Here is a 25,334-nt window from a genome sequence, read left to right on the forward strand (position 1 = left end):
TGACCAGATACTCAACGCTATCAATAAGGGGAAAGGAACACCAGCCAAAATAGAGAAGGAATGGAATAGGTTAAAGAATACTTAGGTTAAGTTAGATGCATTCAAGTCAGCAGGGCCTAATGAAATTCATCCTAAAATACTTAAGGAACTGGCTGAAGCAAACTCAGAACTGTTAGCAATTATCCTCCATGAGTTCTGGAAGATGGGTGAGGTCCCAGAAGACTGGAGAAAAGGCAAACATGGAACCATCTTTAAAATGCAGGACCGAAGAGGATCCAGGGAATTAGACTAGCCAGCCTAACTTTGATACCTGGAAAGGTATTCGTACAAAATATTCACTAATCGATTACTAAGCACCTTGCAGATAATAGCATTATAAGGAATAGCCCGCGTGGACTGGTCAGGAACAAGTCATGCCAAACTAACCTCCTTTCCTTCTTTGACACGGTTACAGACCTAGTGGCTGTGGGGGAAGCTGTAGAGGTGATACGTATTGGATTTTTAGTAAATCTTTTGACAGTCACGTGCCATTCTCCTAAGCAAAATAGGAAATGTGGTTTAAATTAAACTTTAAGCTGCGTGCACAACTGGTTGAAAGACTACTTGGAGTAGTTATCAATGGCTTGCCGTCAGAGTGGGAGGGCGTACCTAGTGCTGTCCCACAGGGGTCAGTCCTGAGTCCAGTACTAGCCAATATTTTCATTCATGACTTGGATAATGGAGTGGAGAGTGTCCTTCTAAAATTTAGGAGGGCTTGCAAATACTTTGGAGAAGATTAGAATTCAAAATGACCTAGACGCATTAGAGAATTGGTCTGAAATCAACAAGATGAAATTCAATAAAGACAAGTGCAAAGTACTACACTTATGGAAGAGAAATCAAATGCACAACTACACAATGGGGAATAGCTGTCTAGACTCTTGGCAGTAGTACTTCTGAAAAGAATCTGGGAGTTACCTGGATCACAAATTGAATGAACCAACAACTTGATGCAGCGGCAAAAAAAAGCAATTCTGGGTTGTATTAATAGGAGTGTTTGTAAGTAAGACACAGGACGTAATTATCCTGCTTGGCACTGGTGAGGCCTCAATGGGAGTACTGTGTCCAGTTCTGAGCACCACACTTTAGGAAAAATGTAGACAAATTGGAGAGTGTCCAGAGGAGGAGAACAAAAATTACAACAGTTTTCGAAACCTGACATGTGAGGAAAGGTTAAACTTGGCATGTTGAGTCTTGAGAAGAGAAGACTGAGGAGGGAACCTGATAAGTCTTCCAATATGTTAAGGGCTGTTATAAAGATGATCGTGATCAACTGTTCTGCATGTCCACTGAAGGCAGGACAAGAAGTAAGGGGCTTAATCTGCAGCAAGGGAGATTTAGGTTAGATATTAGAGGAAGGAACAGAGGGTCCTGTGGCACCTTTGAGACTAACAGAAGTATTGGGAGCATAAGCTTTCGTGGGTAAGAACCTCACTTCTTCAGATGCAAGGCTCTTACCCACGAAAGCTTATGCTCCCAATACATCTGTTAGTCTCAAAGGTGCCACAGGACCCTCGGTTGCTTTTTACAGATTCAGACTAACACGGCTACCCCTCTGATATTAGAGGAAAACTTTCTAACTACAAGAGTTAAGCTCTGGAACAGGCTTCCAAGGCAGGCTGTGGAATTCCCATCATTGGAGGTTTTTCAGAATAAGTTGGACAAACACCTGTCCAGGTGGCTTAGGTGTACTTGGTCCTGCCTCAGCACAGGGGGCGAGATTTGGTGACCTCTTCAGGTCCCTTCCAGCCCTGCATTTCTAGGATTCTACGTCAGAGTCACATAAATGTGTTTTTATTTTATTTTTTATTTGATTGGACCAACTTCTGTTGGTTTAGCATATCTCTTGCACTAATCGTTCCATCTTGTATGTACTTAGCTGTGACACGGAGTACCTTTCCCAGACCTGAAGTAGAGCTCTGTGTAGCTTGAAAGCTTCTCTCTTTCGCTCCAAGTTTGGTCCAATAAAAGATATTACCTCACCCACCTTGTCTCTGATATCCTGGTACCAACACTGCAAACATAAATAAGTTGTCACTTCTAACCTGAATATCTCTGGAAGCTGTTACTTTGTCCCTTAGAAGATTAAAGTTCATCTTAAAGCCATTTCTCTGCCTTGGTGGCAGGAGCCCCTGCTAGAGCACCCGTAGTGTGCTATTGATGCTGACTGCTGGCATAAAAAGGCCAACATATCCTCTTCTGACTGCTTTGCTTTGTCAGATTGTTCTGGCATAATACTCCTACAGTCCTTTGGCCACTAACCAATCCCCATCTGGATCTCTGTTTCCCTTTCCACATTGCCTGTGTGCCTTGGTGAATAGTTAATTACTCATGTAATTTTGTTAATTCCATGCTTAATAAATTCACTTGAGGTTGCACTCCTGACCCTTTTGTATTTTAAATGCTGTTTCTGTACTGTAACCTTCCTTAACAAAATCTGCAGTGCATGGTTCTGAGCTCGAAGCATCTGTTTAAAATCCTGCCTGTCTTTCATTTAGAATGGTGCCTCTTAGAAGTCCCTAGTTCTGCCAAGTCACTAGTTACTGAAGAACCCTTGTAAAGGCAGTAAGGCCCTCTCTGTCAGTAAGCTTTCAAGAGCCTTTTTGACTACTGGAGGATTTTCCCTTCCCCAGGTGGTAGTGACTAGACACGCATGGAGCCAGCCCTTTTTATTTAGGGCGCACACTAGGAATATGTTGAGAGTTCTGGATTAGAGCTGCTGACTTCCAATCATTAAATCAGCCTCATAGTTGCATAAGTGTTGTTGGGGCAAGATCCTCTGCCCATGTACAGTCATATAGATCCAACTCTCAGCAGCTGTTAGGGTAAAATGTCTCATTCTTACACCATGACAATCAACCCTTTCCTCAGTGAAGGGCAGAGCCCTAATTATCATCTGCACACACACATGTAATGGCTTCCAAAGACTGTTGCTAGAAAGGACTGGATCTGTAGCTCAAGGTAGCCAACATTTAGTTAAACTGAAGTTTCAGAGACGCTTGGCATTGACTCAGCTGTTTGCATTTACTTCAGTGGGAGCACAGCAGTGCTAAGCACTTCTGAAAATGCCATCCGAAGTATAGCTGGATAAAACTTTTAGTGGAACTTAAATGCTTTTGGAGAAACTTTAAGACGGTAGCACCAGAGGAAACCACTTGATATGTCTGTCCCCCTCCCCCCCCCCCTTTTTTTAAGGACCCCTTTTTGGGAAAGAGGAAGATTGATTGATGTTCTACCTGTAACTAGCTTATGCAAGTCACTAATATTGGACCTTAAAATACACGATCTTGTGTTGCTGGAGTTTTGGAAGAGTTTACTGGGACTGACAATTTGTAGCAACCCCACACTAGTGACTGGAGGAAAACAAACTTGTGTGTTAGCTTCACTTGCATTACTTTTGACTCAACTGCTGTCTTCCTGTGGAATGCACGTGCTCAAATGGCTTCATTGTCTCTGCACCAGGGATGAGGTTTATGTTGGTTCTTGGAGATTGCTCTGCAAGTGTTTTGGAAGGGAAAGCTACGGCCGAACCTGTGATCACATTGCTGCTTTCTCTTCTCTACCTTGCAGGAAACAGGTTTTGGCTACCAAGGCTGAGGCGGAAAAGGATGGCGTGAAGGTCCCCACTACGCTGGCAGAGTACTGCATCAAAACTAAAGTGCCTTCCAATGACAACAGTTCAGATTTGCTTTATGACGACTTGTACGATGACGACATTGATGATGAAGACGAGGAGGAGGAAGATGCCGAGTGTTACGATGATGATGATTCTGGCAACGAAGAGTCGTGACCTGCTCCCTACATGCCCCTGTACTGCCCTGCGGACTCAGGCCAAAAGGGAGCAGTGGTAACCTAGCAACAGTCCAGCAAAAAATACAGGGGGGAAATCAACAACAAACTCTTGTCTCCTGCTGTACGGATCTCTGTTTGCTCTTTTTTATGGACCTCTTCGAGAGAGAGAGAGAGACCCTTCACAGAATGTCTGAATTCCTGCATTCTTAACCCTTTCATCACTGTATTATGATTTCTTTTTTTAAGAAAGAAACTCCCCCTCTCGCTTCTCTACGAAACGTTCACAGTGAAACAGGTTTGGGCTGTGTTTAAATACTTTAATTAAACACAGTCTTGCATCGAGATGTTTAATGTATTTAAAGCTGGAACGAACCCATTGAAGTTGGGTCCTTGGGAGTTCACAAGTGCTGCATTTACTGGGAAGAAAAAACAAACAAAACCACACAAAAAAGCAAATTGCCAAGGTTTAGCTGCTCCATTTACAATAATAACGTGTGCACATTCGTGTAGCTTTGTGGTGGTGGTGGGTTTTTTTCCTTTTTTCAAGGCTTGGGGCAGAGAGTGTAAGCTACTGTGTGTTGAGCTTGATGGAATGTTTTACTGAAAGGTACAGTATTCCTTTTCAGCCTGTTCTAGTTAGGAAGTAGACAGCCCCTGGAGCCTTGTGCCCAGAGGGCAGAATCAGCTGCCTTTTTACCAAGTGTATGATATGAACCCTAAAATAAACACTTAACACGTCACATCTGTACAACTGAGCCCTGGGTTGCTATTTATTTTTCAGACTGGTTGGGGTTTAGAAATCACTATGCCGTTTGTTAGAATGCTGCTGGCTCCCCTTGTTGGGAGGGAATCGTGAAACTTAAATCCTTTCCTGCTTCAGAATGCAAAGTTGGCCACCTTAAAAGTGGTGGCAGGTTCAGTCAGCCAGTATTAGTCCTAGGAGCATGTGTTCAGTGTCTAGAATCTGCCGTTTTCAATAAGCTACTACACCTCGGGCAAGTCTAGTCTGTGCGTTAGTCGTAGATGCCACTTGCTCTCTCTGCACCCCAAATGTCTACTGACTTTTAGCATCTACCTTTTTTTTATTTAAATGGGTAAGACTAGTTGTGAGTTGGCAAATGATGGGGCTCACCAAGATTTGCTGCTGTAGATTGTGGGCCTTGAGGCAGAATCCAAAATTCCCTTGTGCAACAATGCACTCACAAGAACTAGAAATATCAGTCTGGCCTTCCCCATGCTTATCAGTGGACAGACTTCCTGAATTGACCATCAAACCAAGACTGTCCTCATTACTGGAGAGGGAAAGGGGATCCCGGTACCCAAGCTTTGTTGTGGTCACATAGCTCTCAAATACTGATGCCAGCTTGTTCATGGCTGAAGAGGTGTCAAAAAGGTGCATGGACCCAGATAGCTGAGGGGAGCTCTGCAAACCAGGATTAGAAATAGCTGCCGCTAGGCTGTCAGCATGTTAACTGGGTGGTGTGCAAAATTCAGGCAGTTCAGCAACTCAAGCATCTCTTGCATGTGCTGGGGAGCTGTTGGCAGAAGATCCGACCTACCAGCCTCAAACTTTTTGAGCAGAATTTGATTGCTTAACCTGGTTGACATCACAAATCCATTATAAAGCACTGTTGTGATGTGGCTGCGGTGTGGCACCCTGAGTTGGCCTTTGGGACTATCTTTTGCCCACGGATTAGGACAGCATTTCAAGTATACTGAGCCTCTCATCGCTTCAAGAACCTACTCTAGTGGTGTAGAGTGACTCATGGTGCTGTTCTGGCTTCAGTGGGAGGTTTGTCTAGGTGGGGGGGAGTAAGGACTGTTGGGTCAGGCCCTTACAGGCTCCTTTTAATGACATTTTGGTTGCCCCCTTGTCCTCAGTGTTTCCAGTGGCATGTCACCACCTTTCCGTAACCCTGCCTCCTCAAAGTTGATTGGCTGGGGAAGCCTTCTAACTTGTTAATAAAGTGAAAGCTGGGAGTGCTGGATCTGTGAGCACAAGGGCTGGGACTTCCTGGTATCAGAAGAGCAGATGTGTCCCCTGAGCTGGGAGCTGATTTTTTTTTTTTTTTTAAATAAAAAGATCCTGACGTAAGGTGCCAGCTGTTTGGAGTTGAAAGCAGTCCAGCCTCAGCTACAAGGAAAGAGCAGGAACATTATGCCAGGGACTGGAAACGCAGGGTTCACGTCCAGCAGTTTTTAAAATGTTGGTTAAAGCCTTTTTTGCTGATAGGAACAGCCATGTTTTTCTCGTTTCTTTCTGAAGGCTCCACTGTGTGATCCTATCAAGACATTCCAGGACATGGTATATGAGACATTAGCACCAGCTTGCTGGTGGGGAAACCCCCTCCCTGTGCCCCATGGCATGACCAGAAAAAGCACCCTGTTTTGCCTTATTTATTAAAGGCAGCCTCCTACTTAAACGTGCATCCCTCCACCCATGTCCTCACACCGGATACAAGGACCTCAGTCTGCCTGCCTGCATGGCAATCCCTTGGGCGCTAGTCAGTACCTCTCCTTAAGCAGTCAGATTGTTACTTCTGAGTCACATGAGGCTTTGCCCACCATCCTCTCCAGGAGTGAGGGACCTTTTCCCTGCAGCACTTTTGGAGTGAGCAAATGGGGCTCCTGCATGAGGCGTGTAGTGCAGTTACCACTAACGCAAACTGTTTCAGTCAGAAACGTATACTTCCAGATCGAGCACCTGCGGTGTACTAGCTTCTTAAAAACCAATAGGAATGTATACAGTGCAATTAGATTGCAAGAACCAAGCGCATATCGCTTGAACTCATTCATGGGAATAGTTATTCTCCTAAGAACTATTCCCTCTGAGGCAGTCGGTGCTTTCTAGGGAAACCAACCTCTTTTTTTTTTTTTTTTTGGGGTGGTGATGGTGGTGAAGGGGATGACTTAAGATAGGGAAGCAAACAACCGAATCGATGCAACACCATTTGTGCTGATGACTTGGTTTGAAATGAGGATACTGCATCTTTCAGGATCTTTCCCTTGTACTTTGACCGTCTTCACTGTATACTCTCCAGTGATTTGTATTCTCAAGCTTGGTGTTGTAAGATGCGTTATCATGATTCTTCTGTTGTCCTTTATTTTATTTTTATTTTTTAAAAAACCTGTTCCAAGAGCTCCTACATTAGCCAGATTAACTTCTCTCCCCCTCCGTCCCCTGCAGTGTCATTGCTTGTTGACTTGCTGGTTTCCTTTTCAAGATGCAAACAACTGAAGTATGACTATGAAACTATTTGAGATTATGAGGAAAAATGTTTACCTGACCTGTGTATTCTTTTCTTACCCCGTCTCCCGTCCCAACCAATGTTGACGTTTACATTTATAATTCAAGTGCAGTTTTCAACCATTCTGAGACCAGCAGGGTGCACTAGATTTTCTTAGTAGTTTTCTTAGCTGAAAATCCTGGATGTTTCCTTTATTTCTCCCCCCCCCCCCCCCCCCCCCTTCAATATAATTTACCAGAAAGGATTAACTGATGCATTTTGTGTTGTCTTCCCCTTCAATAGTTTATTTTGTCTTTTCTGCACATCTCTCTACTAATAAAATGTGAAATAAAAATATCCCTGTATTGTTACTTCCCTGTCACCCAGACCACTTTGTTGCATAGGTTAAAAGCTCTGCATGCCAGCTCTTTGAAGGGGTGCTGAGGTTCTGTCTGTCCTTCAGAGCGGCAATACCTAGTGTTCAAGGGGTTGTATAAAAGATCTAGACCCTGCCCCCAAAATGCTAGGCTTTAGCATTAATGTTGGGGTGGGGAAAATCCATCCTGCCCCAAGCATGCTCTCAAGAAAGACCAGAGCAGTATGGAGAAATGGCCACTTAGGCCCGAGCTACAGCATGAAAAATAGTGGTGAACTACTCTTAACATAGCTGACAACCTCATAGGGCTGGAAGGGACCGTAAGGTCATTTAGTCCAGCCCCCCCCCCCCCCCCCCCCCCCCCCGAGGCAGGACTAAGTGAAAATGGTAAGTTTAATTGATGAAGAGAGAGGACTTAATATTGTTATAAAATAAAGCTTAGTAATATAGGGGGGCCAGGTTTTTTCTTGGACTGGAATTAATCCAATGTCTCAAGTGCCTAAACGTGTCTTGCTTTATACAGGGCCTGAGCATGTTCCCATTAAAGTAACAAGCTTTGCTGCTGATTTCAGTGGGAGCAAAGCATGACCCCAGTGAAACCTGGCTCAAGTGGTCACAGCAGACCCTGATGCCTCTTTGCTTAGTGGAAATGGACTTGGAACAGCTACTGGAGTGACCTGTACCCTATCAGCCCTTAAGCCAAGACCTGGTTGAAGAAAGCTGGCATCATGGACCGCTGTGTACTGGGTCAGCTTAGCCTGACTGTTCTAAATGTCAATCTCCCTCTTCCCCTTCCCCATGAATGAGTATTTGCTGATGTTAGAATGAACAAATGCTATAATAGGCCTAAAATTAGATCAGGGCCAGTTCACACATTTCCCTCTAGTGCATACCCACTCACCATGACCTGCAACTACTGCTAGAACATAACTTACTGAACGGTGAATTGCCCTGAATGGTAGTACACAGCTTCAGCAAGCAGTTCTCCCACCACTGCGTGTGCCACACCTCCGTGTGCGTGGAGCTGTGCGAAGATGGTCCTGGCATGACTGCCTGGAAGGGCTGGCTACTGGAGCTGTACTGCATTGCCCTGGACACATTGGATTGGCATCAAAGCTAAGGAAGTACTTAACTATTTCCTATACTGCTGTGTGTAATGCAGGGGACAGCTGGCAAAGGCAGGTATGAATTTGTATGCTGGAAAAACCTCAACAACAGGGGTGAGAATATCCAGTCTTCACTGTGTAACACTGCTCTTTCATTTTTGTTACTCTAGTGTTGCCTAGAGCACTTGTAAGGACCCCTTGATGCAAATATTTCCTATGCAGGGCCAGTGCCTGTCCAAACCCTTGTGAGGGGAAATGACCCCACAACCAACCTATCTTAAGTGGAATTTGCAACTAAAAGACACTTACCCTCTTAGTGTCTCTGCTTTGTAAGTTTAAATTTCACACCTTTACAAATTCTTCTGGACCCTAATCTTATGGTGACAGGATAATTTGGTTTGATGTACTGGAAGATAAGGCCTCGCCTATAGCCTGCATCCCTTGGCCTACCTGGAAATGTTAATCCTAAATCCACTCAAGTTTCTGAATAGCTCTTACCTTGTCAGTAAAGTGCTAGAATGTGGGTAAATAAGCTCATTGTTGTATTGAGTGCTTGTCTCTCACCTGGCTGAAGGCCCCTGAATAATCACTATTGAAATTCACTTCCTGCCACCAGTACCTGTGGCACTGCTCAGGGGTGAAGTGTCAACTAGCCTGCTGCATGGGGGGGGAGGGAGTGGGAAGCTGGCTGCCTGTGGACAGAGGGGGACAAGTCACTGCAAAGCACCTGGCCAGTCCCCCATCTGGGGGGTAGCACTACAGCTCTTAGGGGGGATATTAGACAATAGAGAAATCACTGCGTAGGCAGCCAGGGTGGTGCACAACAGCATTGATCCTGTCTCTCCACTGCACTAGTTCAAGCTGCCACAGGGCCTATTACTCCTCGAGCTGGAGCAGACAAGAGTATCACAGGGGGACCAGGGCTGCAGCTGTGAAGAAGGTGCAGATCTCCAGCTCACAACGAACAGAGAAAGAGGAAGCCATGCAAGATGTCAATGCAGAACCAGTAAAGGATTGCAGCTGAGTGCTACTTCTAGGAAAGGAGTGCAGGGCCAAACCCACCCTTCTCATTTCCATATTCTCCAGAGCTCAGGGGACTAGCCCATTTAGGCCTCACTCTGTCCAAAGTCCAGCCACAATGAAGCCTGTGCTGCAAAGAGATGGAGAAGGGACAATAACAAGGCCGCTCAGTGGCACAGGGGCTGCTAGGGCTTTTCAGCGTTAATGTAGAGGCAGAAGGTTCCAGCTGTGAAGGTATGTCTACACTGCAATTAAACAGCCCTGTGAACCTGAGCTGGGCACCATAGGCCAGCTGGGGGTTTTTACTTGCAGTGTAGACAGCCCAGCTCTAAGACCCAGCAACCATCTACACTGCAATTAAATAACCCCTTAGTGTCTCATGGTATGTCTACACTGCAACTGAACGCTATCTGTAGCAATGAGTAGCGGAGGGTTATACACTGTGTGATGACTATCCACACTGGTGGTCTCTGCAGCCCCAGAGCCAGCTAATCAATGAAAGAGCCAGTCTTAATGCCAGCTAGCTCTAAAATCTGAGCTGGAATCACCAAGGAAGTAGATTAAAAGCACCTCCTGCTTCTGAAAAGGGAAGGCTGGACCCATCATGGTAGAAGCTGGTCAATACATAGATGTCTGAAGTGGGGCTATTAAACCATATTGAGTCCCTGCTAGGGTGGGGGTAGACTCAAACTGTGTTCTTTCCAGCACCTGCCTACAGTTAGGTCAGCAAACAAATACCATCAGACACACCTCTCCTCACTCATTGTGCCTAGGTTCCCTACTCTCAAATGAGTCTGTGGTTGTACCAGTAATAGACCAGGTCTGCTCTCCCAGGGCTATCTCTGAGTAAGCTTACTGAAGCCCTGCTTAGTAATGGGTGAAACTTACCCCCATCCAGAGGGCCTAGAGCTCACAAACCACCCAGTACATTGTAAATGGTGCTTAGAGCACAGGCTGGCCAGCTGGTGTGTGAATTTCCAACTGGGAGCAGAGTTGTTGTGCACCTCCCACAGAGGCTTAAGAACCCCACTTAACTTTGGTCACATCATGAGAAAAAAAAACATACTTCAAAATCTTGTCCAAAGTTCAAAGAGAATATTGCATCTCTTGCTGTAACTCTCCTTCCCTCCTCCTCCAGCAAAAAAAAAAAAATAAATAAATGGGATGTTCCTAGTGTTGTCCCTTCTCTGGGTACTCTCTTAAAAGTCCAGAAAGCCTCTCCTACCCCCAAGACCTATTTCTGCTTCAGACTGGAAACAGATGCAGAAAAGCCTAAGTAAATAGGCAGCCTGAAGGAAAAGCGGTGTTCAGGCTTGAGTAGCGTTTGGACCCCAAAATGGTTTAAAATATTCCCATTTTCCCTAAAGGAGAGTCATTACTTCTTCCTCAGCCTGCAGCACCTGGCAAGAAAACTGTTCCATTGCCTTCCCACAGGGAAGCATTAAAGGTGTCCTACAAAGGAACTTGATGTCTGGGTGGTTCTGTGCTGCCCTGAATTCCACCAGGAGCAGCTTGCACAGGGCAAAATGCTATTGCACGAAGTGGTCCTGTGCTCTAGCAATACATAAATTGCGGAGCGGATCCAACTGAAGCCAGCATGAAAATCCCAAGCCAAAGTGTCATGGGGCCCTAGGGACTTCCTGACCCAGCTGTAAGCAAAACACACCCAATGGTGTTCATCAGTGGCTTTTAGCACACAGGCAAAGAAGGACCACTTTGGACCACCTTTGGGGATTTGCAGCTCAACCTTGACAGGACATTTGTGCTCACGAATGACACATTTGGGCTGACAGCCATTTTCTAAGATACCTACTGAAAATGCCAGCAGGTTAAGTCTTCTGTATTCATTGCTTACTCTGGCCCTATTTAGTTTATGGCAAGCTTCCGTTTCAGTGGTCAGACAAGTCTCTACTCTGCTGGCTGTAGTTCTGAGCTGAAGGCAACATTAAGATGTGCATTAGACTCCCACCCTAGGATGGGAGAAAGATGTCAGTACTGATCCCCACTGTGAAAGGAGCCACTCACATTTCTGGTGACTTCACCTCTCACTTCAGCCACAACATCCTTTTTTCTTTCTTTAAAAGAGCATTGGAAGGCAGCTCCTCTCTACCCTTCCTTACCAATGTCGCTAGTGCATTCAAATTGGCTAGAGGTGCCAGAGTATCACTGCACGTGCTGGGGCCTGGGGCCACTTTCGCATTTGTCCCTCTGATTAAAGGAAGATTTATCCCTGGACACTGCCAGCTTTTTTTTTTTTTTTTTTTTTTTAAAGCCCAACAGCTGTATCAACGAAGCTACATTTCTGGGGGAGTAGAATGCGGAGGAGAGGACCAGCCTGAAGGCCATCTACTGAAAAAGGTAATATGATGAAGAAAGGAGATGCTATTTCCAGTGCATGGGACTGTAGAGTAACAGGCTCCAGGATGAGGTGCACAGATCTCACCATGCACCCCTCTGAACTCTCTTTACATCCACTAAGCTTAACTAGCAGGGATCCAGCTACTCAATTCTAAACAGCCACCAGTCCCTTTGAAGGCACGGACACCCCTTTTCCCCCAAACCCCCTCACCCACGCTGATGGTCTCATCCCACTGTCTGCAGGACAGGGAATGGGAAGGGGTTTAGAAAGCAACTGCTCCTTGAGTCTTTGTGAATGGAGACAGCAAACACCAGTTATACGCTCAGATCTTTATTAGGTGGAGTAAGGGCTAAAAAGAAATGAAACTTCTAAAACATTCACCGTACTGGTGCAGGACAGGAAGGACTAATAGCTTTCTCCATCAGTCTTTTCTTTAAAAAAAAAGTGGGGAAGGGTAATGAAGTTTCCATCCATTAGCTCTGGGTATCCTGGGCGGGGGCGGCTTGGGGCAAGAAGAGGTACAAGAGACAGCTTATACTTTTATTTAAGAAACCGCTACATAGTTTTGCCTCTAATGATGCAAAGGAGGTTCCAGGACACACTGACTGAGCCATCCAAAGTCTCTTGCTAGAGAAACAAAAAACCCTGTCAAATTTTTTTTATTTATTTAAAAATTGTGAAATAAAAAGATGATGCTGCAGCTCGTGGCCACGGTAACAAAACTGTCCACGAGAGTTAGTCTTCCACACCAGAGGCGGTGGGGGGGAGGTAGGGGACAAAAGAAGGGAGAGGGCCCACAAAAAACAGTTTAAAAAAGTAACGGCTACATCTGAAAGGAAAAAATCAAACCAACAGGAGACAGAACCCTTGATTTGTCTTTCGGGCCAGGCCTTCCCATCTGCCTGAACTAGGAACTGCGTTAAATAAATGGGCTCCTTCAACAAAAATGGCACAGTTTGTCTTTTGACAGATTATAAAGCCCTTCGAGCTTAAAAAAAACAAAAACCAAGGAAGATGCCCTGGTGCAGAATGGAAGTGAATAATTAATTCTCCCTACAAAGAAAATAAAACAGGCTGCAAAGATGCAGAAACCACATTTAGGCTCTATTACATTTACAAATACATACATAAATATATTACATACAACAGCAACTCAAAGAGGGAGCGGGCGAGCGCCACAGAAGGATGGCTGGCTGCAGTTCTCCCCGCACAGACGTTTGGCTGAGCAGTTACTTTTTCTCCTAATAGTTCCAGGAATGGGCATCGGCTTTTTCTTCTTTCAGTCTCCCCCTGCCTCCCCCCCTTCCTTGTTTCGTTTTTAGTTTGTCCAGTATGGAGAAGTGCCATAGGCGGTTTTGGTAGCCTGAGACTTTTGCTGCATGGTGCTTGGCTGATTGCGCTGGCCAGATCCACCCTGGAAAGAAATGAAAAGGGAGCACACGTTCAGATCAGAAGCCACCGCGGCTGGATCCCTAATCCTGAAGCCTCAGGGAGCACACTGCATTTATTACCTTGCTGCAGTAAAAGACCTGCCTGCTCCATCCATCCTCTCAGCAGCCCTGGGGCTGCCTTTGAAAGTAGCAAGGTCTGTGATAAAGCAGGGAAATGGTGTCTCTTGGCCCCACTCTGGAACCTCAACAAAATCCACAAACAGCCAAAGCAAATCCCACTGGGAACACATGGCAGAAGTGCTGAGTAAGCTCACTTCCACAAGGCTTGCCCCATCTGGAGCAAGTCAGCCAGCCACCTCGCTGCCCCTTTTCAGCCAGAAAACATTCTTGCCTGCTGCAGCTGCAGCAAGGAGATGGCTGGGAGCGATCATCTGTTGCATGGAAGAGATTCCTTGAAACTGCACACTGAGGGCACGGCCAGTACCCAGCTTTCTACAGGTCAAGAGAATCAAAGCATCTGGATGCTCTGAGAATCATTTTGCCCCAACCTTTACAACCACCTGAACCCCAAAGGGAAGAGTCAACTCTGGATGACCGTCATTCTGGCTGTGTCACATGATGTAACTGGCCTTGAGGCCATCCCATATCTGCTTGGAAAACACCAATCTCCACTAGCACTGGTCTTTAGCAGTCAGGAAGGACATGGGCCCAGAGCACAGGTTGTGGTGTCAAGTTCTCTTAGCACCTCAATATGCATTACGGGCAGACACTCAAGCCAAGATGCTGCAGCGTTTGTCCCCTGCTGCCAAGATACTGTCCTGCCTCCCTGAATGCAGACAACCCAGCCCGAATCTAGGTGACTTTCACCACAGAGCAACTAGCCGTTTCCTCAGAAGAAGAGGAACTCGACTCAGCCGAGCAGTACTAGGAGTAACCAAGCTGTCCAAGACCTGAAACAAGTCAGCTGACTGAGTGTGGGTGGAGCAGAGACCCCTCTCCCTCTGCCTCCTGACCACTCACAATAAAAGTTCTTTTTAAAAATCTTTGATGCAGTCAGCTTGAGACTTCCCCAACTAGCACCCGAGCGACCTCCTCTCTTGCTGATCATCTGTTAACCAAGATAACCTAGGACGACAAATCTGAGGCCTAGGACACTTGGGGTCACTGTGGTGATGATGAGAGACTTATTAAAGCCTACCTAATCATTGACAGAGTAGTCTGTCAGAGGAACAGGGCTGCCTTCCCTCAGTGCCCTCTAGGAACACTCCAGTTCCGTGAGTCTCTTAGGGCACAGGAACAAAACACATCCCCCACCCTAAAAAGAAAGGTGTACCCCAAACTCAAACAGCAGGAGGCAATGATTGGCCCATGATCCAGGAAAATCATCCAAGTGGCTGACCCCAATGCCAGCCAACTCTAGATCAAGAATGTGACCAGCTGCATGACCTGAACTAAGTCCACGATTTCTCTGGCTAATAAGCCACACTGCAGAAAACTAATTGGAAGAGGCATGTAAAAACAAGGAGAGTGAAGGAAAATGGTCAGAAGTTGGATGGGCAAAGGAGATCCCTCCAGGGACACCAGGGTGCACAGGCGTAAGACATCACACACATCCAGGGACAGGGAAACAATTTGTTATGTTCCGACTCAAAGCAGAACTTCGCATATTTTTCAAGAGACATTAACAGAGATGAAGGGAAATGAACTGGCAAGAGAAACTGAATGCAAAACCACCAGAGATACGAGGGAAGCTGGCGAGGGGGCTTATTTTGCTGCTAGCTGTATTTCTTTTATTGTCAGAACAATTATGATGGTTGTAAACATCTCCGTGACCTGCCCAGGAAAGGAAAGTGGCAGTCTCTGCTGGCTGCTAGAGCTGTCTGCCTCTGCACTGAGATTGTGTGCACCAAGGGGAAACTGCCACAAAGCCATTTTAGCTCTTGGGAACAGCATCTCCCCCACCCTACCCAAGGCTACATGGCAGTTTAGGCTGTATTACCTAGTGAGGTACTTTGCCAATGGGCAGAGCCAAAAGGAACAGGACAGAGTACCTGTGATGGGTGGGATCAGTTTGGACACGCTCTCTGGCTGATGGTCATCTAGTTACTTTGAGCAGCAGCCTCAGAAAGGCACCAGGGATTGATAGACTCACCTGCCCATCTTGCTGAAGGTGGTGATGCAGCATCTGGGAATGAGGCTGCTGATGTGCAGGCAGGATATGCAGGAACGGGGCTGGAGCATAACCTGGGGCAGCACCAGGGTTCAGTGGCCCAGTGGATCCAAGAGCAGATGGCAGGCTGAAAGGAGGCGGTGTGCCGGCATGGAATCCCTGCTTGTCAAACGTCTGCATGGGGGCAACAGGGAAGCAGTTAGACACTTTCCTCAGCGCCCTTTGGGTGACCAAACTAGGGCAAGAGTTGCCTGAACAAAGAGAACTTTAACTCTTTACCAACCCAGATCCACCTTAGCTAGATATTTACAATCAGGTGTTCCCTTTCCTCTTAAAGGCACACTGCTGTGCTGCCTGGAGTGAATCGGCTGACTTGGCTATCAGTTGCCCATTGTGATTTCACTTTCTTTGACCTATCTACTTGTTTGTCCTAAGACTGCAAGCTCCTCAGAGCAGAAGCCATTCTTAAGTGTTTAGAAAGTCCCTAGTACATTGTGGGTATGACCACAACCAAGCAGTAATTGCCCGCGACCCAAGATTAAATGATCCATTGACAGACACTAAATGGCGCCTGTTGTTAACAGTAGAAGATGGCCTCTTGGCTTCCCCATAGGCAGGAAATTCATGCACATTCCATACAATGCAGCAGACCAGCAAAAAAACCAACTAGTTCTTAGCAATCAATTTGCTCATCAGAAAGTCAGGAAATATTCAAGCCAGTCAGGGCTGCTCAGTAAAAATGGCACAAGAGGTCACAGCAGGAGTTTTGCTTCAAGTCCCCGACCCCTCATGTCTGGTGCAGAGCAGCAGACTTGAGGCCCGGGTGCCTTTGTTCAGAGTGTACAGCCCCGCTCATCAGAAATGCAGGAGCAGATCCCAGGGACACAGGAATACCTATATGGATCCCCACCCCAATGCCCTTACAAATGGGCGCAGGGATTCCACGCTCCAGAGCATGGAATAGGGAACTAATATTTAACCCCATTCATTCCACAGCTTCTCAAAGGGAGACTAGCTGCACCACAAACAGCCAGAAGACAACAGCACTGGGTGGAAGACGCAGTGATCTGGTTTCAATACGCACACAGCCCAGAAGGAACAGAGGAAGTCAATGGCCATAATTATAGATCTGTGTTTGTCTACACAGTCCGGCCTCTCTCGAGATGATGCTATGGCCCTGCGTTTAGGACAATGCAGCCCTAAAACATTTGTGATATTGCATTTTAAAAGCATCTCAGGACTCAATGGAAGTTAGGCAATAATGTGGGAATCTTTGCTTCCACGTTAACAGCCTTTGTCAGCCAGGCAAGAGCAGGTTAAGGATGGAAAAGAGCAGTGGTGTCAAATGAGACACTTGGAAGTCCTCTTTAAAATCAAGTGGAGTGAGTGCTGGAGACAGGCCAGAGTCTGGGATTACCCCGTGGAATGGGGCTGAGAAATCACCAGCGGCCAAGAGGCTCCCTGAGAGGACGAGTCCTGCTGAAATGACACTGGCCAGTGACCCTTGGGCACAGGAGGGCATGTTCATGCTTCTCAGAAAGAATGGGCCATAGCTCCTCACCTGAGTCTTGTTATAGACTGAGCCACTGATATCAGGCACACCTGTGTTACTTGAGGTCACAGAAACACCTGGAAAACAAAAAGCCGCTGACAACGAAAGAGACGAAGGCAACCCAACCTGAACCTTCCTTTTCCTTGCCCCTGGGATCCCCATCATGTTCACTGGCTGTTGCCTGCATCCTCTGTGTCACCCCCCCCCACACACACACACACATACTATATCAAATGAAGCTACTCCTGGCTGGGGTGTGCCATTCCCTCCCACGCCATCCCAGCCCCTCTACAATTCCCCACATTAAGAGTCAAAAGAAAGTGCAAAGGCCTATTTCCTGAGCTCCCTTTATAAATCGGGCGCGAGACCACTGGCGTATGCTGCCTGTGTCCACTATCCACAAGCTTTATCCCCATTCCTAAGGCACCAAGCTGGGTAGTACCTAGGGCACTGACCGTTCATTTACAGCAAGAGAAGTCAACGTTCCCCTCAAATTCGGGAGCACGTTAAAAGACACTGCATGGTTCCCTGGTCCCCAGCGGCTGAAGCAGCTAGCGTGGCAGGATCAGAACCTAGCAGGGGATTGATCACCAGCTGGGAGGTGGCCGTTCATTCCCAGTCTGAACTAGAATCGTGGCTCCCAACTTGAGCCGTTTCACTTACGCAAGAAACAAAGATCAAAGTCTCTAGCCGATGAATGAGAGGATTGGGCTGGCTGGGTTCCCACTGCTCTCAGACACGTGAATAACCAGGCTGAGGATATAGGTACTGAGCTGCTGGTCTGAGGAAGATTTTTCTGGCCAGTATTTACTTAAGTCAGGGTTGGATTAGTTGGTGTCAGGGGGTCACTGTACATTTCTCACATGGTCCCACTAGCATCTGCAGAATTTAAGCTTTCATATAAAACAAATCAATGTTCTAGCCCTTATGCTATGCAAAGAAAGCATTCCAGGTATGAATGGATGCTATCAGTGATGGAGTCTCCAGAGAGCCTGAAACACTAACTCAGAGAGCTGTGACTTGCCCCCTTCACCTCAAAGGGTGTTGATTCTGGAGCCTAATCATGAATGTAAATAACATTCATGATCTAACTGGTGACCATTTCAGCAAAGAGACAGCTGCTCTAGGATCAGGGACCTAGCGTCAGCGGAGTGCCACTATCCCTCCACCACCTCTGAACATTAGCTTCCCGCTGGCAGAGGTAACGGTTTGCTGTTTCTCCTCTGTGTAACTGAACAAAGCTGGACTTCAGCCACTCACCTCCTTACACAAATTCAGCCTTTGGCTTAGAAGGAACGTTTGGAACATTAAAAGCATTTTGAACATGAGAGATGGAGAAACAGCTTGGGACTCACCCTATTTGAGAGCTGGTCGTCATGCTGACCTGACACTGGGAATACTGGGAGTTTGCCCTGCAAGATCCCTGATCTGAAGTGCTTATGTGCACCTCAGATCCCTTTATTTGTTACCTTTCCCAGGTCCAGTGCCAGCAGATTTGTTTTGTGCTTGAGATGACCCACTGTAGCCTCCTTTGCTGTAGTCTCCAGCCGCCGTTCCCTGCGTTAAGTCGTCATAGCCTGCCAATGTGGACAAGACATGGTGCGACAGTGAGCAAGCAGCTGAGGACATTAAATGAAATGGCACAGATGCACTGTCCACTGGAGTACCCTTACCTGCTCCATAACCATGTTGTCCATAACCACTTGCCTGCTGAAACGGGGTGGAAGCGGTGTTCAAATTGACGCCATGCTGCTTGGCTGATGCTGGAGGTACCTGGAGGCAAAAGGCATTCTCAGTTAGAAAACAGCATAAAAGCCAGTTTCCACTGCCACCTAGTGGGGAAGCTCGTCTCATGGCTCTGCTGGCCTCACTGCGCTGCATCTCCCAGCTGTGAAATAGAACCCTTTAAAGTGCCAGGAAATCCTTGGTCCTTTCCCAGTACCTCAGAGCAGTGAGATCTAGCGCTCTGAGCACAGGGCTGGGAGCCAGGACCCATGAGTTCTACTCCAACTTCCAACCTTGACTGCTGTATAGCCTTGTGAGAGTGACAGCTTCTCTGCCTCAGTTTACCCCTCTTGTAAAATGAGGACAGTATCTTCCAAGCTTGGCTACACGATAACTTTGCTCTGTAATTGCTAGGTAATCTCCACCCCAAGGAACGTGCATGTTTTATACATTTATAAAACCAACAGTGAACAATGAATTCACTCAAGCATCTGGAGATCACAAACCGGAGTCACCCAAACACACCGGTGGGATTACAGCCCCATAACTCAGGGAGCCTGGTATTTATTTTGTATAATAAAAATGTACAAAGCCTGGATCCAAGCCCTGCGCAGACTCTGTCTGCACTTATCCCTCTACCTCCTCCCCCCCCCCAGGGAACTCCTTGCCTCCCAGTCTCCCATTGGTGTCCCATAGCCTCTTCCCCCTAACTGATTTCTCCAGCCTCTCCCAAGCCACTGACTCAGTTTCTGCCTCCCTCTCCAGCGGCCATCCTGGGCTGCTAGAATACAGATGGGCTCAAATTTGTAATTCCTGGATGAACCATCACCTCCCCCCCAACCCCAAACAGTTTTTGACACTGATCAACATTCTCTGCTGTAGCTCTATACCACTCACCGTTGCCTACATAAAGTTAGAATATTACAGTCCTGGCCTTTTAAAGTTCCTCCGGTCCTGCACGGACACTGGTGTTTTACACGGAAGCCACAGAGCGGATGACAAACTCGGAGGTCAAGCTTTAACGTTGCTTGCCAAGTTGCCATACAAAAGAAGAAGTTCCACGCATAAGCGGAGCCTTATTTCACCGGAAATGCCCTGCAGGACAGGGGGAGCTTTAAAGGGCCAGGACTGCACTAGGCAAAGCTAGAGAAGCACAAAGAGGGCAGCTAACAGTGTAAGGTTTAGTTCCCATGACTTACAAACATGGTGGGCCCATACTGGAATGCACTGGGTACTCCTGGCATGCCGGCGTAATATGGTAATCCCGTGTAGCTGTATCCTGGGGGCAGCGTAGGGTTTAGGAAGGGCTGCTGAGTGGTATGGTGCGTCTGCGTCTGATTCTGCTGCGGCTGGGCCAGGGTGGTAGCGGGAGCAGGGGAGGCAGAATCCCCGCGGCCAAATTTTGTTACATCACCTGCAAGAAAAGCCATCAACTGTTTCAGGAGGGTTGTTTCCCATCCTTTGCTTTCTCAGCTCTCCGGCACTGGCAAAAACTGTCAAGGGATGGGCTTGTGCTACAGTCCAGAGGGTGAGAGAGTTTAGTGGTGAGAGCATGGACTGAGAGTCAGGACTCCTGGGTTCCACTCCAGCAACTCATTGCATGACCCTGGCCAAGAGAGAACTCTCTGTGCCTCAGTTATCCCACTGACAAAATGGAGATAACAATATTTACCTGTCGCACAAGGGGATTCAGTCACTGAGTGTTAGATCATTACATGAAATGTACTATAAAGCATAAGGTCTGAGTGGCCAAACAGCAAACAGTTCATTGGGTTAAAGTATCACTCTCCCAGAAGTTAACCTGGCTAGCAACATCTCCTGGGCTAAAGGAATGAGGGCCTTTGACAAAAACATGCAAGTCACTGCAAGGTCTCTATTTGCCAAGCATGACGAATTAGATCTCTGGTTCCTCACAGCACCAGAGCTCTGGAGACAGTAGATAAAGGCCAGGAAAGCCAGGCTTGCATCTGAGGCCAACTAATTAAAAATGTAGGAAAGGAAATTTGATTAGTAGCCCAGAAGAGGCCTTCTAGTAGCGCCGGGCAATCCGAACAAGAAACCTAACCACACTAGTGTCCTGGGGACAACCTCCAAGGTAGCGCGCTCATCAATTTCTGGGGGTGTGGAGGCAGAGATCCTGTAGGTGTCAGCACAATACAAACAGTAACAACGGAATGGAAGGAATTCAGAGAGGCAGTTAGAGAGGGCTGAAAGAGTCTAACCAAGAGTAACAGATGGACACTGAGCAAAGGAGGCTGAATACCAAGAAGAAGAGTTAGTAGGCTGCAGATAGAACTTTTGCTCCTGGGAAAGTATCAGTTGAGTCATCTAAACCCAGACACAGCACCAGAAGGAACAACCTTGTATTGGCTTTGGGATGGACTACAATTCGGAAGTTAAATCCCTCTTTCGTATGATAGGACTTGTGTATGGAGTAGATATTGGCTGAATATTCCTGTTAACATCTTAAGGAAATCAGTTGTCAGAAGCTGAAATGTAGCCACTTACGATTCCTGCTCTTGTCTGACTAGTTTGGACTGGCCGGCTAAGCTGCCTGCAGAGAGAAAGCCAGGATTGCGCCTTTGGCCATAGCAGCATGCCCTATGTTCAGAAACCAATGCTTCTATTCAACCAGCATCCTCATCTTCAATTAGTACTAACCTGAGTATGGGTTGTTAGCAAGGCTCCCATCTCTGCCTGTCAAGGTTGCAGGAGCAGGGAATGTAATTCCATAATAATCCTGAAAAAGACAATATTTATTAATACTCAAATGCATAACAGCGCCAGCCTGTTTTATGAATGCTGCCTTGTATGTATGCAAAGGTTCACGAAAGCAGAAGATTCCCAACAACACTGGCAAAGAGTGAATGGGTTTATTTTTTCCTCCTGCCAAACGTGCAAAATCAGGGAAGCATGGACAGAAACTTATCCAGGCAGGCTGTGGCAGAGCTGAAGATTTGGAGTGGCAGCCCTTGAATCCCAAGCTCTACATAATGCCTGTTTCTTAACACATTTAATGATTTCTCCTTAAAAAACATTCCTCAGCTGGTGACAAGTGTTCCAGCTCTGTAACACAAGCACTACTGTAGAAAACCCCAGACACTAGCTAAGAAATGGTGCAAACATATATTAAAATGACCAGTGAGGGAGTTGCTAAAGGGGCACAATCAGAGTGTTACCATCCCAGATGGAGAATATAAGAACGCAAGAATGGCCCTACTTGGTCAGACCAAAGGTCCATCTAGCCCAGTATCCTGTCTTCCAACAGTGGCCAATGCCAGGTGCCCCAGAGGGAATGAACAGAACAGGTAATCATCAAGTGATCCATCCCCTGTCGCCATTCCCAGCTTCTGGCAAACAGAGGCTAGGGACACCATTCCTGCCCATCGTGGCTAATAGCCATTGATGGACCTATCTTCCATGAATTTATCTAGTTCTTTGTGAACCCTGTTATGGTCTTGGCCTTCACAACATCCTCTGGCAAGGAGTTCCACAGGATGACTGTGCGTTGTGTGAAGAAACACTTCCTTTTCTTTGTTTTAAACCTGCTGCATATTAATTTCATTTGGTGACCCATAGTTCTTGTGTTATGAGAAGTAGTAAACAACACTTCCTTATCTACTTTCTCTACACCAGTCATGATTTTATAGACCTCAATCATATCCCTCCTTAGCCGTCTCTTTTCCAAGCTGAAAAGTCCCAGTTTTATTAATCTCTCCTCATACGGATGCCATTCCATACCCCTAATCATTTTTGTTGCCCTTTTCTGAACCTTTTCCAATTCCAATATATCTTTTTTGAGATGTTTAAATTATTCCTATTACAGTAGCACCTAAAGGGTCAGGACCCCGCTGCGCTAGGTGCTGCAGACTCAGAGTAGAAGCGGATCCCTGTCCCAGACAGTTTATAATCTAAAGACAGGACCCACAAGCAGAAAGACACACAAGAAGCACTGTGTAAATTACAATTTTTACCAACTCTCTGCCCCTCCATAACAACCCCACCAGCAGCCCCAGTCCAGGTTTCTCGGCCAACCTGCACTTTCACCGTCCACCCAAAAAGCCCTCCACCCACCCCACTGTGCTGTGTTCCCGCAGAAAGAGATTAACTTTAGTCTGGGGAAAAGAAAAAGTTTGACAGCTGCTTCCAGATGCTCCTCCATCTCCCCCATTCTACCTACAAGACGCCTATGCATATGTAACCGAAAACTCCACTAGGCTGGGTTGCTCTCAGACTTCATGCCTCCTGGTCCTCCTCACCTCCCCAAGCCTGCCCTTCAGGATTACAGCTGGACAGGCCCCTTCTTGCCACTGAATAGATTTGCTTCAGATTATTCCCACACACACCCCGACACCCTCCCCAATATATTAGCTTGCACTTTTCCATGCTGGGAAAGGATTTTTTACTCTGCTCTGGTTAGGCCTCAGCTGGAGTATTGTGTCCAGTTCTGGGCGCCGCATTTTAAAAAAGATGTGGAGAAACTGGAAAGGGTCCAAAGAAGAGCAACAAGAATGATTAAAGGTCTTGAGAACATGACCTATGAAGGAAGGCTGAAAGAATTGGGTTTGTTTAGTTTGGAAAAGAGAAGACTGAGAGGGGACATGATAGCAGTTTTCAGGTATATAAAAGGGTGTCATAAGGAGGAGGGAGAGAACTTGTTCACCTTAGCCTCTAAGGATAGAACCAGAAACAATGGGTTTAAACTGCAGCAAGGGAGGTCTAGATTGGACATTAGGAAAAAGTTCCTAACTGTCAGGGTGGTTAAACACTGGAACAAATTGCCTAGGGAGGTTGTGGAATCTCCGTCTCTGGAGATATTTAAGAGTAGGTTAGATAAATGTCTATTAGGGATGGTCTAGGCAGTATTTGGTCCTGCCATGCGGGCAGGGGACTGGACTCGATGACCTCTCGAGGTCCCTTCCAGTCCTAGAATCTATGAATCTATGAATCTATGAATCCACATTTCTGATCTCTATGTTCCTTCGTATCACACACATCTGTCCTCATTTGGGCTCCCAACACCACCTAATTTTGTATGATTTGTGACTGTCATGAACATGCTCTCCACACCCTCTTCTCCATCTCCGAGGAACTCTCAATAAGACAGAATTTAATAGACCCCTACAGTACCAACTGGACACCTTCCTGCAATTTGATCCATTGCTATTTATCATTATCCTTCGCTTACCAATCTTCCAGCCAGTTTGTAAGCACATGCGACAGTGTCATTTCCAAGCCAATATGAATTAACTTTAATGAGAGACCACCAAATCCTCTGCTAAAATCCCAACATATGTCAAATTAAAGTGATATTTACCCTGACCCCTCCCCCCCACTCCCGGTGATTAGCCCCATAAAAAAAGTCACAGGAGAAACAGCACTAATATCCCACGAGGAAAGTGTGAGTTGTTTACAAAGCAAATCCACATTCACCCACATGAGTGTGAGGGGGACACGTGTTTTTGTTCTTAAAAACAGTTCAGGCATTATGTTCTTGGCCCCACAAAATGTGGGGTTTGATGTGCCATTGATGAGAGCCAAGTCCCCGCTATCACAAAGCAGACCCTACAGGTCTGATATCAAGGTTACATAAAGGGCTCAAACACAGCTATGGAGCAGCAATGCAGTTACCCAAGAAGACAGCAATTTAGTAGGTAAATAATGGAGCAATGCTACCTAATCTGGGAAAGGCTGGCCTGATGCTACATCAGTGACTATTAAAGCAATCATGATAAACTTATTCCAATGGCATCTGACCCCACCAATCCCGCAAGATCTTATAGAGAAACCTTTGTATGCATACTGGAGATATGTAGGTGGGTGTGGAGAAGGGGCACGTTCAGAGCTGGTGGGAGCACCCCTATGTCTAGACTTAGTGCTCCAAAACCGCAGAAATGGTTAAGAAAGTCAGGGGCATGGAATTGCTTGCCTCCCCTCTGCTAGTCCTGCTGGCCCTAAAGTTTACCATCACGTCTATTATCCCAGGGAGTTGTACCAAGGTGGAACTCCAGAGAGGAACCATCCTCCCCACCCCAGGCTTGGCAGGAGTTGTTATGCTAATGCTCACAGATGATGAAAGTTTACTCCTCTTTCTAATCTAGACATTTAACTGCATGACTCACACAAAAGCAAAACCTAAGCCTCACTAAGCCATTTACTTCAATATAATGCATTGTAGTCTTCTTGGGTTGCTATTACTGCAGGGATCTGTGATTTATCCACGATCTCTCTGTGTAACAACCATTTGACCGAGTGAGGGTTGGGGACTGTCTCCCCTCAGTTGCTCCCATTATGTCTAGTTTACAAATGTGCTCTTTAAAAGGACATTAAGTACAGTAGCTTAAACCTCATCCATTTTAATACAAATTCTTATTTGTTTCCAATATGCTTATTTAAGAAAAGAATTTTAAAAATCATTTACTTTTCATCATCTATGATGATCACTTTTCTTCTTCCCAAGTTTCTACAGTGAGCTCTCAATTTCACTTTTCTTTTAGCCAGTTTCACTTTCTAGATCTCATGAACTGTCACACTGCAGCAAAGCTTGGGCTGCAAATGCCACAGAGGGGAAGTTTTA

At 46.4% G+C, this 25,334-nt stretch overlaps 2 protein-coding genes across 3 annotated transcripts in view; one reads left to right on the forward strand and one right to left on the reverse strand.

Moving 5' to 3' along the window:
• The window catches only part of UBE2R2 (ubiquitin conjugating enzyme E2 R2), a 92,490-nt gene extending 85,075 nt beyond the window's left edge, over positions 1 to 7,415 (forward strand). The window contains exon 5 of the mRNA XM_054031553.1: positions 3,610 to 7,415. Coding sequence (XP_053887528.1) covers positions 3,610 to 3,829 — 220 coding nt within the window. The 3' untranslated portion in view covers positions 3,830 to 7,415. The remainder of the gene's footprint in view (positions 1 to 3,609) is intronic.
• A 5,721-nt stretch (positions 7,416 to 13,136) lies between these two features.
• The window catches only part of UBAP2 (ubiquitin associated protein 2), a 134,282-nt gene continuing 122,084 nt past the window's right edge, over positions 13,137 to 25,334 (reverse strand). For both annotated transcript variants that reach the window (XM_054031827.1, XM_054031826.1), the window contains 7 exons: positions 21,419 to 21,497; positions 19,957 to 20,171; positions 18,706 to 18,805; positions 18,502 to 18,609; positions 17,042 to 17,109; positions 15,463 to 15,654; positions 13,137 to 13,333 (listed from right to left, as the gene is read on the reverse strand). In XM_054031827.1, coding sequence (XP_053887802.1) covers positions 13,238 to 13,333; positions 15,463 to 15,654; positions 17,042 to 17,109; positions 18,502 to 18,609; positions 18,706 to 18,805; positions 19,957 to 20,171; positions 21,419 to 21,497 — 858 coding nt within the window. In that variant the 3' untranslated portion in view covers positions 13,137 to 13,237. The remainder of the gene's footprint in view (positions 13,334 to 15,462; positions 15,655 to 17,041; positions 17,110 to 18,501; positions 18,610 to 18,705; positions 18,806 to 19,956; positions 20,172 to 21,418; positions 21,498 to 25,334) is intronic.

The sequence above is a fragment of the Malaclemys terrapin genome, chromosome 6, assembly GCF_027887155.1.
Source record: "Malaclemys terrapin pileata isolate rMalTer1 chromosome 6, rMalTer1.hap1, whole genome shotgun sequence".
Taxonomy (NCBI): domain Eukaryota; kingdom Metazoa; phylum Chordata; order Testudines; family Emydidae; genus Malaclemys; species Malaclemys terrapin.